General features: G+C 46.0%; 1 protein-coding gene across 1 annotated transcript; it reads right to left on the bottom strand.

Moving 5' to 3' along the window:
- Positions 1-117: 117 nt before the first annotated feature.
- Positions 118-19,900, bottom strand: RNF2 (ring finger protein 2). The gene is made up of 7 exons (XM_009088429.4): positions 19,823-19,900; positions 9,082-9,170; positions 8,263-8,423; positions 6,886-7,101; positions 5,825-6,097; positions 4,778-4,949; positions 118-4,021 (listed from the first exon to the last, which is right to left on the bottom strand). Exons 2-7 carry the CDS (start codon positions 9,166-9,168, stop codon positions 3,920-3,922), a joined length of 1,011 nt encoding a protein of 336 aa, XP_009086677.1. The 5' UTR covers positions 9,169-9,170; positions 19,823-19,900; the 3' UTR covers positions 118-3,919.
- Positions 19,901-20,367: the final 467 nt, after the last annotated feature.

Genomic DNA, 20,367 nt, shown 5'->3' with positions numbered 1-20,367 from the left:
TCTGGTATCTCTGTGTATTCCACTTGAACAGCTGTCAGCAGTGGTTGCCATTTCTCACAAGTTTGGTGTTCAGTCTGGTCCCCAGTGTTAGGTTTATCTAAGAGCAGAATATGAGGGGTTATTATCCTTACCCATCTCTGAAACTTTACAATAGAAGTAACAGTACTAATACACTCCTGATGATGCAAAACATCCTATGCTCCTGTCAGGCCAGACAGAAGTTGCTGCCTCTTCTACTCTCTTCAATTCCAGATTGCTTTGGTGGAGAGTTATTCTCTTCTCTAGTTTCAAAGAGGAAGAACCTACTGAAGGGTTCTTAAATCAGTTATACAGCAATGTTTCCTTCAAAATTGTAGTGCTTACAAGTTCTTTTCCAAAGATCACCTGGGAGCACATTGGAAAGCTAAATGAAAGGAGAATTTCACATTCCCTAGTGGCACTTTTGGGTTTTTAAGTGGATAGCGTTGGCAGATGTTGCTTGCAGGTAACACACTTCAGTGTTAGTAGGATAAAAGCAGTCCCAAAGTCAGTTACCTGTGGCAAAGAATTGTTCTGATTACAGTAAATTAGGCCAAAAAGAAAGTTGAACTGAAGCCCCTTGCGGGAAATACTTTTGATTACTCTTGCAGCTCCTTTTAAGGAGCCAGAGGTATTGAATTCCTTTTCCAAGCCAAGGCAACTATTCCCAGGCGTCTGGAAGGGCAGTGAAAGTGGAACTCAGACTTGTCTCTACAGTCTGGCTCTTTTCCTCTGCCAGACAGGCAAAAGCTGTTGTAACGTGGGGTGGGGTTTTGCCTGTTGTCAGGGACCAGCTGAAGGGGTGTTTGAACTCAGGCCTCTGGAAATTCTTTTCCTATCCAGCAGTTGTGGCTGCTGTTGACCAGGTAGGGTCAGCCCTGCCATAATCAGCTGACAGAACATTACTGCAGGTTGAGTCTGGAGCTTGGGACATCTTATTCCTCCTTGCACAGATCCACATGGCCAGGAAGCTTTCTGGGAGTTTGAAGCTATTAAAAGGTAATTTGGGTAACCAGTGATGGCACAGGGAGCAGCAGGATTACTTCAGTCAGGGACTGTTCATTTTCAGTGCATCTCAAGAAACCCTAAACTGGGCATACTCAAGCATTGCCTCTTAACTCAAGGTGCAGCCTCTGGTTAAAAGTTGTGGTGAATGTAGAGAGAAAACAAAAGAAACAAAACTTGGTGTCTCTAAATACTGCACCTCAGCTGAAGGGGTTCATTACAGTTGGTCTATTGACTGAAGCTGCCTACTAGTTAAGTGCACCCAAAGCTGCTGGGCTTAACCTGAGTGCTGTGAAAATCCTTCATCCCCTTCCTCAGGCTGCAGGATCTGGTTGAAACAGCAGCACCTGTGACAGGTCAGTGGAAGAGCTGATACCTTCTGTGTGCCCCTTTTTCTCACTCAAGGCTCAGGAGCTGAGCTGCTCTCAGGGGACTGTGACAGCCACCACTGGTGGAGCTGAGCTGCACCTGCACAGCCCCAGGCGTGGCAGCACGAACAAAAACACTGCCCAAAGGGGGGTTCTTCATCAACCAGAAGAGGAAGCAGCACTGCAATTCCCAACAGGTTGTTGATAACATTTTTGCTTTTATTGTCAATTTGAGCATTTCAGTGGGTCTTTAGCTGTATAGGAGATACTTTAGTTGGATATTAGGCTTACCCGTACGTAACACACATTACGTACTTACAAAAGAACATGGCTTTAAAAAGGGGAAGAATGGCATTTTGAAAATAAAATAGTTTATAGCACTAAAGAGTCACAGTGCAATCAATGGTTTAATCAAACAACTACATTATATATATAATATTTAAAGAACATAAATATTCAGGAAATTCACTACAACATGAAAAATAAAAGCTTCACATTCTCTCACGCTTTTCAAAAGAACTGGAGACAAAGTGACAGCTCCTAGACAGACTGCTCAGCTTCACAACACCTCTCTTGCTTAAGGGACTGTCCCTCCCCTCAGCTCCCCCAGGAGGGATGCTGGCACTAATCTAGAAGTTCTCCCCAGTAACTTTAAAGCATTTAGCACAGCCACTCCCCCACCCCCCATTATAGTCCATGGACATGCACTACAGTCTATACAGCAACGCTTCACAAAGTCAGCAAAAACAGGTCCCTAATAGCTGCCCCTCTGTGCTCTGGGGTCCTGAACTCTTCATGTCACAGAAGCCCAAGGCTCTCCAGTCAGAGGAAATAATTAAGTTACTCAAAGAAGCCTGTGCAGTTTCCACAGCCGGATAAAGCTGATCTGAACAGCAGCCAGCAGGGACACTATTTACAAGTGCTAGGAAAGCCCAGAGCCAGGGAAGGGCAAGTCCTTCCCAGGAGAATCCCCGAGCAGCAGAATACTTTTGTATCACATGCCAAAGCCAGTGGGAGTCCAGGCAGGACACAGGAGGAGTGTAAACCACACACTGTGGAGTAAAGCCTGGTGCTTCCCACCTGCCACCAACTCTTGCTTCGAGCCTCAGGGGCAAACAGGGGAGGTTTCATCAGCAAGTCTTAGGGCAAAGGGAACCTCGTGGTGACAGCTTCCCTTCAGACAGGTCAAGCTGCCCCCTCAGAGCCACGGCAAGGTCCAGAACCAGGGTACAGGGGCTGTACATGCAAATGATCAGCAGCTACGGGGCCTTACAGCACAGCCCACTGCCACACTGGGAAACTTGAGTCTAAAAGTAAGACACTAAATGGTAAACTTTGTCAAGTACTGAAGTTGTCTTCCAAAGTGCTAAGCCATGTTTGTTAAAGCTACGGCAAAGTAACAAAAGTAGAATCTTGGAGCAGCTTACAACTGAAGTCTTCCCTACTCACACTGACACTGGGAAAGGTCCCTGCTGGGGTGGCACAATTCCCCAAAGCAAAGCATTTTGGTGGCTGTGTGCTGGAATTTGGGGGATTTGCCTAAACAAAAAAGTTTTCTGGACAGTTCTTTACAGCACATTCACAACAGAGATCCTACTCTAGGGAAAAGAGCAGGGCTATGAAACATCCAGATTTCCTTCAGTTCAGCTGTGAGGACAGGGCAACATTGCAGGAAGGGCCAGGTAGGAATCAAGACTGGCATGTCCTGCGTGGGGAAGAGTTATGGGTTTGGGGTGTTTGGGTGTTTTTTGACTGAAATAGCCATTAAAAACAAAACCAAACCAATCAGATGAAACACTTTGCACTGAAGTATTAAATTAAGCCCAGTAAACAGCAAGGTTTTAAAGTGTCAGTTTTCTCACTGCAGCTCTCTTTGGAATCCCAGAATCCCAGGATGGTTGGACTTGGAATGAATCTTAAACACCATCTTGGTCCAAGCCCCTGCCATGGGCAGCAATACCTCTCACAAGATGCAAAATTCACCTTTGTTCACATGAAAATGTCTTAATGAACCTTTCCTAGGGAATCAGATTACCTCTAGCTGCAAGACTATTCCAAATCCATTCTCTATTAATCAATTCTTCAGATGGATAACAATCACCAAATTCCAACATTTAACACATTCCTTGGCATATGCTACTACTGAACAGACTTCCTTGGCCAGCCAACACTCCACACTTCACAGAGGCTACTATAACTGTGTCTGATGGAGCAGAAATCCAGATTTACCTGGACAAAACGAAGCCATTCCAAACTGGAACACTGGATCAGATATCATGCATTAGGAACAAAAAAGCATCTCAAACACTGGAATGCACTGGAGGTCATTTAGTCTCCTAGGGAAAAATCAAAAAACCCAACCCAAAGACTAAATTAAATACAGCCCAGAATACTGTCTAGTCATATTACTGAGTAGAGTGCCTGAAGGCACCACGTGTGCTGTCCATGAAGATACTGGTGGTGCCTTATTTTAATATTAAAGAAGTCATAGCTATAAAAAGAGTAGTTCTATCCCAGTTTCCCAGCACTTATTTGTGCTCCTTGGTGGGGGCATAGTACAGTTCCATGGGTTTGTTCACTTTCCAGTACTTCTCACTGACCAGTTCCAGGGAAAAGGACCCATTTAGCACCTAGAAGAGAACAGCAAAACAGGAATAAATTAGGTTATCTGGTGTTGTGCTGTGAAACAGGCCACTTAAATCAATGCTTGTATGTGTTGACTGGAAGGAGTCACCAGTAATGTGGCACAAGTTGTGGGGGGAGAGAATGTAGGAAAATAAAGATAGTGCAGAAGGTAATCTCACCCCTGAGGAGCTGCAGCTGCACTAATTACCAAAGATTAGGAACAGGCCTGCCCTTAACAGGCCACAGCTGTGTCCAGTAAGGACGAGTGCTATAAAAGAGTGGGCTAGCAGGCTGAGAAGGGAGTTGTTGAAGTTTGTTGGCTGTGCTGTGAGCAAGAAGGAGTCAGTGCTGCAAGAAGCTACGCACAAGAAATCACTGAGAAGGTATGGGAGCTTTGCAATAAGATGACAACAACAAGTTATAAGCTAAAAAACAGAAAGATTCTCAAATGAAGTAATATTTTTCCCCTCTTCAATTTTAATTGGAGAAGAATGGCATAAGCCAGGTCCTGGTTGGTGCAATTAATTCCCCAATTAATTTCTATGCCTCCTTTTCTGCCAACCAAGTTTTTCCCAAAAGGCAACCGCTGTGCTGCTCAATAAGCTGGTGCCCTGAATTTTCCAGGTGAGGCCAGCTGTGTGTTCTGAGCAGGAGGAGTGTGTGCAGGGCTGGGGCTGGCCGGGTGTGCAGGGCAGGGCTGGGGCTGGCAGGGCTGGGGCTGGCCGGGCTGGGGCTGGCCGGGCGGGCGGCGCGGTGCTTACGGTGAACTGGCCGGCGGCAGTGGCGATGTAGATGGTGTACTGCTTCTCACTGGCCGTGTCCAGGTTCATCTGGTTGGACTCGCCTTTGCTCCGCAGCTCCTCCAAGGCCAGCCTCACTGCCAGGTACTTGGACAGGTGATCAACCGTGGCATTGCCCGAGGTCTTGATGTACCTGTGACAGCAGCCAAGGGAAGCGCAAGAATTTCCATGGATTGTCAATAATGACTGAGCAGCAGCTGTGGGAAAAGTCATCTGCAGTGCCCCAAATATTAAAGGTCAGCTGTGAAAAGGCCTTTAGAGACAGATCCCAGCTGAAGCTTTGCATAGATTTACACACATCACAGAGAGATATCTCATCAGCAGACAAAGCCAAGAAAAGACCTGAGGAAACACCATGAAAACAACTCACTGCTGTGAGCCAAAACTTGCAATCTGTGCTTGGACTGGCTTATGAACAAAAAAAGTCAGGAAAAGCTGCCAGCCTGCAAATCCTGCTGACACAAAGCTGCTCTGGAAACTGCTGACACTTATAGAAGGTTTGTTTATTCCCAAAGAATCTTAGAGTAAGTATAAAGAGGCTGATTTAACACCATCATTCCACTACTAAACTGCAACTTAAGGTTTTAAGAAAACCTTAAAAACATCTTTATTTGTGATCAAAAGCTTAAAACAGCTTGTGACGGTTTTTTTTTATAATAGTTGAGCAGTACCATCGACCTGACCTTGGAACAGAAAGAAGGGAAGAGTGCTTATTTTCATCTGGCCTTGGCAAAGGTTGCCCAGAGAACCTGTGGCTACCCCTGGATCTCTGGAAGTGTCCAAGGACAGGGCTTGGAGCAAGTTGGGGATAGTGGAAGGTGTCCCTTCCATGGCAGGGGGTAGCACTGGATGGGCTTTAAGGTCCCTGTCACTTCATCCTGTGATACAGTTAAACAGAATGTGGTATGACTGAAATAAATTGATGTTCAGAAGCCCCAAGAAGTGATGGAAAACCGAATCACCAGGAAATAGCAGTGGAATACCTGGAGATGGCAAGGGGCCACTGACCTTGTCTGTGCGCTGTCATCATTCTCCATGAGGGTGGGGTGAGGCCTGAACACCAGCTCGATCTCACTGGCCCCATCCATCACGGGATCTATGGCCACAGTGGTGTTGTTGTTATCCAACTCCAGCCCAGAGTCATCTGAGGTTTTGGTCCTCTTGTTGCTGGGCCCAGCTTCTTGGTTGCTGTGTGTGGAGGCGTTGCTGCAGTGGGAGCTGTCACCGTTGTCCTCGGCCCCGCTGCCATTCTCAATCTGCTGCTTCTTGCCACGCTGCAACCTGGCCACAAACAGGCAGAGATACAGCCTGACCCATCCAGAATCCAGCCAGGTCACAACACACCTCCTCCCCAAGTGAGGCACGTGGCACACACAAGCACTGAATATTTCAGAGACATTTAAAGTTTAAAAAATTACTAATATTAATTCTTTTTTAGATGAAAGGTACTCATAGACAGAACTGTTGATTTTTTCATGTCCCTCAAACACCTTTTAGCTATGTTTTAAGACTGTTTTAACTTCACACAGGTGTTTTTCAGGCAATTGCAGACCATTATTTTCATCCAAGCATGGATGAAATTAGATTAGCTTTGATGATGATAATGATTGGAATTATTAAATTACACCATGTTTTATCATGCAAAGTTTGGAGCCTCTCTCCCAGCTGCCTCTCTTAGGTTTAAATGCACATCTGGAATTTCACCACGGTGTAAACACCACATATTCCAGCCTGTGAATTAAGTCACAACTAAGCCTCAAGTCCTGGTATTCTGTGCATTTGTTGGCATGTAAGGGTAGCATTTTGGTACAGGATTTATGGTGTTATGGTTTCTTATCTAAGACATGACAGCCATAACTGGGTAAAGCTAAGCTCAAGTTTCTATCAGGCTGCCAGAGAAGTTGCAGTGAGTGATACAGAGATTTCTGATAGTAGACAAATTGTTAAAAATCCTTTTGCCAAAGGTTAAAAATTGTTTGGGCAGATATCAGAGAAAATTCTCAAGCTCCAGAGGGCATGAGGTCAGGCATTGTATTTTTAGCCTAAAGGCAAACAAGGTGATTATTTACCTGTTCATAGCCTGAATCTTTAATCCCTCCTCGATGCTGTGACTGAGGGCTTGCTGGTTGTTGTGCTTGCTGATCCTGGCCAGCACCCTCTCCTGATGAGCCTCGTACTCATCCCGGCTGGGGTAAATCTTACTGATGAGAGCGTCGAAATTGGGGTCTGGCCGCAGGGATCTTTTGGAAACCAGCTTTTTGCGACATGTGGGACATTCTTTGTTCCTGGACATGGGCAAGAAGGAAGCAAACAACATTTAACTCACCAGCAGTAACAAAACTCTGCTCTGTTGCTTCCATTCTTGGTCAAGGTGCTCACTAAGACTCAGTATTTATAGTAAATCTGGAAGGGGGCTTCTGTCTCTTGACACATCAGGTAGTTGCAGATATTTAAACAAAGATCCCATACATAGCTCTCCCTGCTGCTCTTTTACTTTAAACTATGTTTGAGCAAACTATTTAGACTGAAGAGATCAGAAGTCCCAAGTTCCCTTCTTCTCTTCATTTTCTGGATGGATATTTACCTAGAAAAAATGGATGTGTAATGGAAATTATACTGAGGCATAGTCTTAGGAGGAAATTCTTCCCTGTGAGGGTAGGCAGGCCCTGGCACAGGGTGCCCATGGAAGCTGTGTCTGCCCCTGGATCCCAAGGCCAGGTTGGACAGGGCTTGGAGCAACATGGGATAGTGGAAGGTGTCCCTGCCCCTGGCAGGGGTGGGACTGAATGAGCTATAAAGTTCCTTCCAAGACAAACCATCCTGGGATTCTATGATGCCATGATTTCCAACACTCACAGGACATATAATTTGAAATGGCTGAAGGCCACATAATTTGAAATTTATTGTTAGGAAAAGGAAGAATAAGGGAAATGAAACACAGTTTTGTCAGTAATGTGTATTTTTGTTTTATTGCTACTGGATCTAAGGGATGGAAAGAATAAACGACTTCAACTCCTTGTAAGAAACAGAATTATAAAATGATTTTTCATGAGGAAGCAATTGGATCTGTCTTTCAGAGATGGCTGAGCATGGAAAAACAGGACTTGAAAGGTGTGCTGCACATTCAGAAACTCCGGGTGCACAGTGACTGTCCCACATCAACCCCCTGCAAAGGACACTTCCACCTGAAGTGCCATGGACTGTCCAAGCCTTCTTTCCTCCACGGTGTTCATCCCTACCTCTGGCAGCATCCCATCTCTCTTCCCAGCAGTGTCACATCCTTGGCAGTGTCCCCTCCCCATGGCTTGGCAGTGTCCCAGTCCTATGCCTTGGCACTGTCCCATTCCCATGCCCTGGCACTGTCCCTTCCCCATGCCTTGGCAGTGTTGTCCCCACCGCATCCTGGCAGTGTCCCCTGGCCGTGTCCCCTGGCCGTGCTCACGTACCCGCTCCTGAGGGCAGTGATGATGCAGTCGGCGCAGAAGCGATGCAGACACTCCTTGGTGGTCATGGTGTTCTTGAGCATGTCCAGGCAGATGGGACACATGAGCTCGCTGTGCAGGCTCCGGGGGGACACCACGATCTCCAGGCCATCTGTGATGGCTTCCTGGCAGCAAAGAAGGGAAAGGTTCTTTCCTGGGATTGAGTCCCTTCCTCATGGAGACAATGTGTTTTACCCAAGGGAACACAGCAAAGAGACACGACACACAAACACATCAAGCACACAAAACCCCAGTGCTGTCAGCCCTGCAACACACAACAAACATAAGGAGCTGCTTATACATAAGGAGAGGGTCCAGGGCAGGCCAAGAAGCTGCCCTGGGGGGATGAGGGGTCTGGAGCATCTCTCTGATAAGGAGAGACTGTGGGAGTTGGGCATGGTCAGTGTGGAGGAGAGAGGACTGAGAGGGGAATCTCAGCAGTATCTCCAAGGGGTGTCAGAGAACAGTGCCAGACTTTGTTCAGAGCTGCCAGTGGGTAAAGCTCTGATGTTTGTAAGGATGTAAAGGATGAGGAAAAATGGCCATACACTAAAACACAACAAATTCCACCTCAACACAAGGAAGAATTTCTTTCCTAGGAAGGTGCAGAGCCCTAGAACAGCTGCCTGGGGAGTGGAGTCCCCCTCTCTGGAGATATCCCAAACCCCCCTGGATGTGATCCTGTGTCACCTGCTCTGGGTGACCCTGCCTGGGCAGGGGGTTGGGCTGGGTGATCTCCAGAGGTGCCTCCCCAGCCCAGCAGTCCCAGAGCTCTGTGATTACCTGGGGTGTTCTCTGCAGCTCGTACAGACTGAGCTCCCAGGTCTTGCTCAGAGGCTGTGTCCCGTTGGTCTGCACGGCCTGAGACATGGCTGGGGAGAGAAAGGACAGGGGCTGAGCACTCAGCTGAGTCTGGCTCAGGATCCTCTCCCCTCCCAAGCCACAGTAGCGTGTGTCCAGCCCAGCAGAGTCTCCAGGAAACACCAATCCTCCCAAGTACCAGGCTCTGCTGTGTCACACAAGGATAATCCCCTGCTTGTGCCACTCCAGGAGAACTGGGGAGCTGCTCAGCCGTGAACACTTGGCAAAAATCAATTCACTTGTTAAACAAAAGTGACACAGAACTGAAGGCCAGAGAACATGGGCCACAAATGCCACCTGATGCGGAAAATATTCCTCAAACATCCACTTCCAAACATGCACATGGGTCAAGCAGGGTCTGCTTCCTACACCAAGGGGAAGAGCAAAATGAGACAGGACACAGCACACCAGTCAAATGTGCTCACTGGAGCACACCACGAGGGCTTTTCCTTCTTCAAAACACATCCTATGCATGGGCTTTCCCAGCAGAAGTTTTAAGGATACTGAAAGGTCAAGAGAAACTCATAATAATAATAATAATAATAATAATAATAATAATAATAATAATAATAATAATAATAATAATAATAATAATAATAATAATAATAATTTTTTTTTTTTTTTTGAAAACCCAAAGAGAAACTGCACTGTTGTTCCATCAAAATTTCACTGTTATTATATGAGGTAAAATTACCACACAGAGTCACTGCAGATGTGAAAAAGTCTACAAAGTAACAAAAGAAATTATGTTTCTGAACAGAAAACACTATTATTTTGGGGGAGAGGAGGCATTGCTTCCCACTACTCCAAAAATGCCTGCCTTGAGCAGGAAAACTTATCCCAGACAGTGGTATGTTTAAAAAAATAATTTTAATAATGTATGTGGTACGACTGCAGACCTTTTTCGTAGGTGGAAGAAGTAGAAGTGCTTTTATTCCTTCTTTAAATCTGGGTTTCCAGACCCTTCAATTCAGCACCCAAATGCACTTTCTATTGGCATCTACCACATACATTATAATCTATTTTCCAACTCATTAAGTTCTCTATGAAAAGGCCCAAACTCTCTGGAGAACAAGGTTACTATATAAGCTTTAATTAATTGTTAAGGGAAAAGCAAGATAAGCTGTGCAGAGTATTAGATCTACTTTCATCCAGGCACAGAAATCAGAGTTTTCTCATTTGGTATTTTCCTTCTTTTTGAGGAAGGAGGGAAAAAAAGCCTGACATAAAATAGCCAGATCCACTATTATGTCTATTAAGTGGAATCACAGAATCCTGGAATACTTTGGGTTTGAAGGAAGCTTTAAGACCATCCAGTTCCACCTCTTGCCATGGGCAGGGACACCTCCCACTAGCCCAGGCTGCTCCAAGCCCCATCCAGCCGGGCCTTGGACACTGCCAGGGATGCAGGGGCAGCCACAGCTTCTCTGGGCACCCTGTGCCAGGGCCTCCCCACCCTCACAGGGAAGGATTTCTTCCAATACCCAATGCAAACGTACCCCCTGTCAGTCTGAAGCCCTTCCCCCTTTTTCTGTCACTCCAGTTCCTCTCAGAGTCCAACTCCAATCTTCCTGTGTAAACATCGTGCCCTATAACCACAGTTTACTTGTCACAAGAGACATGATCCTCTGTGGGGATCACAGAAGTCCCATGTCCAGTTAAGACCTCTCCAGCCCAGCAGAGGTGAGAAGCCACCACATGCCCAGCTGCAGACTGAAGCACTGGGCTGTCCTGTCAGTGGTTTATTTCACTTATTCAGTGGTATGAATTTAATGATGGTATTAAGTGACACATCTCAGCAAAGAAGGGAAACACTGTTTCTCTGTGTTCTGATTTCCACTAATATTTAAGGCAATTCCAGGTGTACAGGAAGCTAAGTGCTCCAGGATAAGGATTTTTTTATGTTGTTCTAACAGAGACCAAACATCATTCTGTGTCTGCACTGGATACCACTCTTGTGTGCTTTTAAACCTGACACATTCAATTAACCATCATTTCTGCTGCTGAAAGAAACTCATGAAGCTGCTCACCACAACCCTAGCCAAAACCTGTTGGAGCACATGGACCAAGACAGCAGAGCCCCAGAGGATGCAGCCTGTCCTAGACATGAGCCTGCTCTCCACATTTGAGTGAAGAGCTCATCCCAGCATCCCCTGTGTGTACAGGTAATTCCTCATGTGCTGGCTAACACAGAACAGCAGCTCTGGGGGCCAGGCCATCACCAAACCCATCCATTGCACAACCACCACATTAACACCAGCATTTCTTCCTGGAAAGGGTGGTCATGCACTGAAGGGGCTGCCCAGGGGGGTGTGGAGTCCCCATCTCTGGAGGTGTCCAAGGAAGGCCTGGACGTGGCACTCAGTGCTCTGGTGGTGGGGACACAGAGGGGATCTGGCACATCTTGGACTTGGAAGATATTAGAGGTGTTTTCCAGCCTCAATGAGCCTGGAATTTATCCTGCAGCCACACCTACAAGCCTGAGGCTACACTGCACAGGACTCTGTACAGCTGTCTTGATGAGTAAATGAGCAGCTTTACTCAAAATCCTTCTCATCTGAGATGCCAAGTACTTCACTCTCACCCTAAGGGCTGTAGTGATAGTACTTTCAAATTTTAAGAAGAAAACCAGTGGCCTTAAAGCCAGCTGAAAGCTGCAGAGATCCTGTCACTACCAAACACCTTCTCTGCCTCTGGCAAGGGAAATCTGAGGAAACGTGGTCAATTCAAGCAGGCTGGATCAACAACACAAATTATGCTCCATGGAGTTTTTACTCTTCTTGATGACCAGTAAGTAAGGCTGCTCAGCTTTTCCCTTGATCCCCTACAACCTCCCTATCTGTATCATCCTTGAAAAATGCATGTGAACGAGGCCTGACTTCTCTTCCCTCTGGCACTGGTGGAATGTAACCCAGCAACACTCACAGCTGTCACTAGGACCAAACATCCATCTCCACAGTCAGGAGAAGCATTTTGACACAGAATTGCACTGACCATGTAACAGCCACCAAGTACCAACCAGTGAACCATTGCTTCAGGTGTTGCATCAGTGAATGACTTTCTCCATTTGTTTGGGGAAGTGAGGTGGGAAACACCTCTACATTTAGCTGACTCTCTAGTTTCCTTTTAGGACAGCCCACTGCTACTAGATTTGAAGCAGGAAATCATGCATGGCTCAGGTCACACTGACTGATTGTTCCTAGAGCTACAGAAGTAGGAAGTTTTTCAGGAGCTGAATCATGATTATCTTCCTGTTCTTGACACTGTGTTCAAAGGGAAAAATATGAAGTGTAAAGTTTCTACACTGAAGGTACAACAGACTTTTTATTAACTACTGGCAAAGGGACAGAAGATAGAGAAACAAATGTCAAACTTTACATTTGTTCTTCAGTCTGGAAATTTAGTCCAGTGAAATTCCACATTCCTAACATCACTGGCATAGTTCACTCTTCCTCTGCATCCCTTTTGGCATTTGTTTTTCAAAAAAGTCTTACATGACATGTTTCTTACACTCATTTTCCCAGTTCACACTATGTGACAGATTTCACATCAACAATACTTACTTTTCACCTGTTCAACATTTCACATCTTTTCCACTTCATAAGGAAGGTGGGATTGCTTCTTCACAGTCACACATGCAATCACCAGGAACAACGTCAAGTCAGACACCCCTATGAGCCTTTCTTGAAAAAACTTCTAACACACCACAACCTTAGACTTTTTATCATCTTTCTACCTTTATGACTTGCCTGTTCCCTCTGGATATAAGAGAAAAGCAACAAGTCATACAATAACAGGCTAATTGAGGTGAAACCACATTTACAGAATGACAAAACAATTTGGATTGGAAGGGATCTTAATGATCGTCCAGTTTCAACCCCCTGCCATGGGCAGGGACACCTCCCACTATCCCAGGTTGCTCCAAGTCCTGTCCAACTGGCCTTGGACATCCCCAGGGATGGGGCAGCCACACCTTTTCTGGGTAATTTGTGCCAGGGCCTCCCCACTCTCACAGGCAGAAATTTCTTCCCAATATCCCATTTAACCCTGCCCTCTGGCAGACCAAACCTCTCTCTCTCTCTCTCTCTCTCTCTCTCTCTCTCAGCGCCACAAACAAGCAGTAGTTGTTTGGATTAATGCTGTGGACAGAGGGCCATTCTTGTCCATCATTAAGAAAACCACCTCAATCAATATTATATGCACCCCTGCAACCCTTCAGTCTGACTCAGTCTTCAGGCACAGCAAAAACCCTAGGCACAAACTCCATAATTACAGGGTACACACATCTGTCACTATCAAAACCAGAGATGATTGATAAACCAACATATTACACCTCAACAAATCTGAAGAAAACCAGTTGGGATTTAAAGATTTAAGAAAGTAAGTCTTGTTCCTGAAATGCTGGAAAATAGGTAGTTACAGGAAAAAATAACAGTAAGGATCCACACCCTGTCTGAAAGGCCCTTGGATCTCCTGCCTGCTCACTGGCTGGGGAATTTATGCTGGGATGTCCTTCTTCCAAATGTGTTTGGACAAAAAACTTGAGCAGACTAATATTCACACTTGTAACACTCCACATCCACTCCACAACCTCTTACACTGAAATATACCTAATTATTTACTCCAACATAGTCATGACTGAAGTAGCGTGGGCATTTGAATACCCCACTCCTGAAGCTGTCCAGTAAAAATAAAATCCAGCTGACAGCACTTAGAGCAGTCAGATCTGTGGGCAGCCAGAGGAGGAGCTCAGCACCACCACTTCTCTGCTCCTGCCCTTCCCAGCTTATTTTTCACAGGTTTCCACCCTCAGATCCACCAGTAAGTAACAGCTCCTTAGTCCTATTGCTGAAAATGTGTCAGTTCTGAACATACAACATTTGCTGAGCTCTAGCCCAGCACTAACCTTGATGGGGGTCCTGCTTTAAACAGGGAGCAGGGGATGCCATCAGGGATCCCTCACAACCTGGATTATGCTCCAAAATGCTCTGCAGGGCCTGTTTTAGCCCAGACAAAGGCTAGAGAGCATCTGCAGGGTGGTTGTGTCAGCACACCTTGAGATCAGAGAAAGGCTGGAATGGTACCAAGCAGCTGGAGAGAGAACCCACAAACCCAGCTCAGGTGTTATTATAACCACACCACCCCCATTCAACTTTCTGTGATACTTTCATGAAAAAAAAAACCCACTTATGAGGAAAAAAATTGCATCAGGCTCTTTAAAAAAAAAAAAAAAGATTACACATATTTTTAGAGATTATTAAAATCTTAGAAATAACTGACTTCTGTTCCAAGTTGTAAAAGGTAAATATTTAGACTTAAAACAGTAAGACAGTTAGACCTCTATTCAGTGTGCCAAGTTCAACAGCACCTTCAACCATTTCAGGTTTTTCTTCCTAAGAATTAATTCCTTTAAAAACAGGTATTCATAGTGCAGTTACTTGGAAGTTTAACAGGTTTAGGACTTTAAATTTTACTCTCACACTATGACTGGTATTGAGAACAGACTGCATGTTTTCACAGAGTACTCAATCATTCATTTCAAATTATTCAATTAAAGCATTCTGAAATTTAAGGTTTTTTCTGGTTTTACTTGTTGGCTTAGAACTTGATTTGAAAAAAAAATCCACACAATCTGGAAGACACTATCTGAAGGAATTAACCTTCCCTGCACTTCCCTGGCAGTTCAGATAGCTTTACACCCAGCTGTAACCCAGGACAACTGGTACTAGATTATAATCTAGTATATTTAGTATCCACTCTGAAGTTATGTGATGACATCTGACTGAGGGAAAAAATAATACTGGCATTTCTGAAACCCATGGGCTTGGAAGCACATGGTCTTTTACAGCGTCTTAGCTGTTATTCACTCTCCTAAGAAAGAGTTTTGCCTTTGAGATACGGAATCTTCCAGCTAACAGCCACTCACAATTCCCTGGCCCTGAGATGGATCAATCCATGGAATTGGGCAGCATTTCCAATCTGGCTGTCAAGCTGCTGCTCCTGCCCTGGAGATGGTTTGTGTGACCTCACACAAACCATCTGCTGTGCATCTGGACACCTCTGGAAGGGCTCCATGAATCCCATGCTGACACAACTGTCCAAAGGGAGATAATCCTCCTGGTTTAGATGTCAAGGGCAACAGGGGAAAATAAAGTACCAAATTAAACTCTTGATCAAACTCCAGGCTTGTGTCAGGAACAGCCATGTACTTCTGGACATGACACAAAGATGTGACTGATTTTAGGTTGGTGCTTCTCTGCATATTTACAGCAGGAAAGTATAGCAGCACTGAAGCACCCTGAGTCCAGGTACATCCCCCTCCTGTGGAGCTGAGGCTCAAAGTTCAATTTATTCTAACAAAGTCTGTACTCTGTATGCATCTGGCCTCTTCACACCACCTCCCAGATCACTCCATTCCTGTCAATAAGCTTCACTCCTCAGTGTCAGCTCCTCATTCCCAGTTCTGTACCCTACTCTCCGAGATATCTGCTCAGCTAGAAAAACTGGAATACATAAAAATACCATGACATTTCCAGAGAACTATCTATATCATCAGTTGCCTCTAAGGTGTCCAGAATTCACCTGCTCAAACTCATCACATGTCAAACCCAAGCTATTCCTAAATTATAAAGCTTAGGGTTTTTTTTTTAATCTTAAAGGATTAATTTGAAAACTTTTCAGGTTTCACACACACACATAAAAGCAAACATTGCCCACTGTTCTAATGCATCAGGCAGTAAGATTATTTTAATGATTAGAGCTCAAATCCTGGAACTCAGCATTTCACATCACCTGTATCTCATCCAAAGTAGTATGAAAATATGTTACAACATTAATGCCTTCTGCCAGGAGTAGAAACAAAACCCAAAACTGTTACAGGAACAGCAACTTTTCACTGTTGATGTGGGTCAATAGATCAGGCAAACACTTGACCTCAAATGTGCCAAAGAACTTTGCCAAGAACTCATATAAAAAGGAAAAAGGCCAAGCTATAATTTAGCCCCGTGAAGCAACAATATTAAGCAGAACTCTGGGGGAGTGAGTAGAATTGTGATTTTATCTGCTGCTTGTTAAATTTTACGCCAAGTTTTTCATATTATCAAGCATGGTACTGTTTAGTATATGTGTGACTACCCAGGTGAGTTTCAAAAATAAAGTTCTTTGTCTCTTAAATTAACCTTGGACTTCAGAATTAATCACCAGCTGTGAAGGAGAAAAGCCAAAGTTCCTTTCTAAAATTAATTTCAGTGCTGTACCAGATCAGAACAGGAGGGATAAAGGACTGAAAACTTTTGAGAGCAAACAACAGTAAAGCTTCAAACTCCAGAAAGTTGAATCCGTCACAGCAACTAAATCGTACAAACAATTCATGATATCTGTTGCCTTAGGATATTTTTAATGAGATTTAGTTTTTAATTTTTACCTTGCCCTGCTCTGCTGGCACATTTCTTTGAGGCTAACCACTCTCTTGTTGTGTCCTTGAAGTAACAGCTGCCAAAGGCAAGATCTGAGCACTTCAATCAGTAAGGTGAAGTTTAATTATTTCAGTACCTCTGTTGTGGCCTTTAAATTTTCTGTACATTTTAACAAAAATTCTATGAACATCCATGCACCATAATTCAGAATCTTTTGCATCTTCACAAATGCTGTGACTGGTTCTGCCAGAAGTATGTGCAGGATTCCAGGTTCCTTCCAATAGCTATTTCAGAGAGCCATAAGGATTGCTCTCCCACTTGGCAGTGAAGACACAATCAACAATGATAGAATTTTCTTGATGAGAACAAAAAGACAGCTTGGTTATTAATAAACAGAAAATAAACTCCCCCACAACAACTGAGAGACAAAAAGACTCAAGCAATTTTATGTCTGATTGACTTAATAGCTGCAATAAATATATAAAAGCAAAACAGAGAACTTGGCAAGCAGGCAGCTCTCACCTAAAGCTGGGCAACAGCAAAGAACAGTTTGTGTTTCAAGGACTCCCCCACAAGTAAGACTGTCCATTTTGTAAACAGTACTACAGGAGCAATACTTAACACAGTTTAAACCAATACTTACACAAAAGAGTGCAATGTTATCCCCAAGAGGCGAACAGTAAAGTATGATTAGGTTTTAATTAGTTAGCAGAACACTACTGCTAACTCCCCGCTGTCTGCAAGAGAGCTCCAGGATCCACAAGTGGGGGGAAAGCAGACAGAGGTAATTCCTAAAATATTTCTCCACTGCAACAAGTCTAAACAGCTCCACAATATCAAATGCTGCTCATTCCTTCGAAAATTAAGAATTTAAGGTCAGCTCTGACAGCCAGTTATTTGAATCAACAGAAAACCAAGCAGAAGCAAGCTGAGGCTCAACAGCATCTCTTCACCAATCTCTTTACTCTCTGTCTGCATCATTATTAAACTGCTGACCTATTCAGAAAAAAAAATAGGTAAAAGGTATTTAAGGAAAAAAAAAGTGCAAGGAATTCCTTTACTCCAATGCTTCTTCCATGCATGTTCCTAGAGCTGCTGCTTCAGCAAGAGGAGATCCAGTGCTCCTAAGAAAAGTACAACTGAGCAGTCACAGACTAGAATCTCATTTTTAAAGCTCCTTTCCCTCCCCCAGTACATTTTTTTTTTTGTAAGCAAGGGAAGGAGTTAAAAGAGAGATGAAGAAATTCACTTAGCCCAACATCTATTTCACATATAAGACTGATGGCTTTCCTGTAGCGTGTATTTCTATTCAGTGACATCAGAGCACTGAAAATGCCAGAATTCTGCTCCAATCACCCAAGATGCCCAACCAAGTCTTTATACTCAACCCATTACCACTCATCACTCCTAAAACACAAAGCATCATTGACCAAGGGAAACCTATGCAATTTATTTTGTTGGCACCTGCATATTATTTCACCTCTAAGACGTGACAGAAAGTGCTTTCCTTGGCTGTTGCAGCAAGGCTGGTGCTTCAAAGCTTTGAAGCCAAAGGCCAACAATTTTAGCCATTGAAGAAGTGAAAAAATACCTCCAATGTCTGTGTCTCTCTATTATCATAAATTTGAATGCAGACAACACTATTATTAAACATTGTGAGTGTGCAGTTATTTTTTAATTAAACACTGAGACAATTCATGAGGGCTCTCGATTTGTCTGTCATTGCTGAAAGGCACTGTCACAGTCACACCCAGCCACAAACTTGTACCTGACACTGCAGCTCATGCTGTCCAGTGAAAATTCCTTCCATCTCAAATAAAGCTAATTCTTCTAACAAATATTTTTAATGCAAAATATACTGCTTCTCCATATCTGCTGCTGTCACAGCCAGCGCCTCTGTCTTCGCTGACAGCTGAATGTCAGCTCTGAGCTTGACATGATGTATAAGAAAGTCAAATTATCTCATTACACAAGTTTTTAATGGAAACACAGATGAATACAAATCAGAGCACCTCTGCAGGGAACTCCTATGACAAATCAAGTCTTTGTCACTGAATGAATGACACTTGACGAAAGAATTCTCCCCAAGCAATAATAATTTCACCTGCACACCAGTCACAGTTTTTCAAATGCAAGCAATTCCCTTTAATCCTTAAAAGCCCATGTGCAGTGTACAGTTATCCCACAGAGCTACAACAACTTCCAAACAGGGCAGGATTACGAATTATCATACTGCAAATAATCTTACTCCCCTAGCTGTCCTCTGGATTTCTGTGGAATTAGGTACTTGATCCAATTATTTTCCATAGAAGAGGGTCTGAAAAACAAACAGCTTACAAAAATCCCGAGAAGAACATTGCTCGGTGCTTGTTTCACATACGCACGGCGCCATAGGGTTGGTGCAAGGAAGGCAAGTGATCCAGAAGAGCTACTGCAGAACGCAAAACTTGGCAAGAAGCAAGTGCTAAATTCGTACGGGAAGCAGCGGGAGCGATGTGGAGGGAGGAGACACATCCTCAGCTCCCGGCACAGCGTCCTTCTGCACCTGCTGCCCTGTGGGAAGCGACATTTTCCCGGGAGCAGCCGGGTGGCTCCCAGCCCCAGTTCGCCAGCATCACGCCCCGCCAGCACCGCTCGGCACGGGCTCCGTGACAAAAGACCGGGAAGGCCGAGCGATAAATCACACCCAGGATCGCACTGCTTAGAGGGGCGATGCGCAGAGCCACGGGAGCGGCTCGGGGCCGTGTCCGTGAGCTGTCCCTTGCCGGGGATGGCAGCGGCGGTGCCGCGCTCGCCGGCTGCTGCTGCGGTACTGCGGCTGCGATGGAGCCGCGTTCCACCTCTGCCTGCAGGTCCCAGGCGGCACACATGTACTACATATGCATCCCTACGTGCATGCATAGGGAGACAGCTGCATGCATATAGGTATGTGTGCACAGATGGATACCCGGCTGCTCCGGGCTTGGCAGCCCTACGCCGGTCCTGGGGGCAGCTCGGTGCTCCACGGCCCTGCCGCACGGCCGGGCTGGGGGCAACGGGGGCTCCAGACTGCCATGGAGCCGCTGGCCACGGCTCCTCCCGGACACTCCGACCCTCACCCCGCCGGAATACCCCGGCAGCCGCCCCGCCACCTCCCCGCCCGGGATCAGCCCCGCTCGGACACCGCGCCCAGGCACCCGCGGCTCCGCACCCGCCCCGGTCCCGAAGGGACAGAGAGAGCCCCGGGCGCCGCCCGGCCCCGCGCTCACCGCCCGCCGGTGCCGCCTCGGTCCGTGGCCGGCGGTGCCGCCGCAGCCCCCGCAGCACAATATGGCGAGCGGCGGCTCCGCAATGGAGCTCGGGAAATAGAGGGGAGTTACATATTCATGGCCGGGGCTGGGCAGGGGGAGCGCGGACGAGGCCGCCGCGCCCGGGCCGCCCCGCGCCCTCCTCCACCTCCTTCACGGCCGGGGCGCGGCGGCCGCCGGGGCTGCTCGCTGATTCCCCCGCCCTGCCCACACCTCCGGCCCCACCGCCAGCGCTCCTTATCATTTTCCCGTTCCCGGGATGCGGCACCGCGTCCTGCGGGGCTCCCTCCGCACCACTGCCCCTCTCTATTGACCGCCCTGCCCGGCCGGGGGCGGCTGAGCTGCGCCAGGAGAGGCTCAGGTCGCACATCTGGAGGAATTCCTTCCCGGAAATGGGGATTAGACATTGGAAAGGGCTGCCCACCCAGGGGGACGGTGGAGTCACTGTCCCTGGAGGTGTATAAGGAAAGGCTGGCTGGGGCGCCTGTGCCACGGCCTGGTTGACA

Source organism: Serinus canaria, chromosome 8, assembly GCF_022539315.1.
Source record: "Serinus canaria isolate serCan28SL12 chromosome 8, serCan2020, whole genome shotgun sequence".
NCBI classification, from domain to species: Eukaryota; Metazoa; Chordata; class Aves; order Passeriformes; family Fringillidae; genus Serinus; species Serinus canaria.
The sequence above is the reverse complement of the archived record's forward strand: the minus strand, read 5'-3'. Positions and strand labels throughout refer to the sequence as shown.

Coding starts and splice junctions, on each gene's coding strand:
- RNF2 (XM_009088429.4), bottom strand. CDS start 9,168: ATGTCTCAGGCCGTGCAGACCAACGGGACACAGCCTCTGAGCAAGACC. Junction 4,950..5,824: donor GATGACAGCGCACAGACAAG/GTCAGTGGCCCC, acceptor CTGCTGTCACAG/GTACATCAAGACCTCGGGCA. Junction 4,022..4,777: donor CTGCCGCCGGCCAGTTCACC/GTAAGCACCGCG, acceptor GTTCTCTTCTAG/GTGCTAAATGGGTCCTTTTC.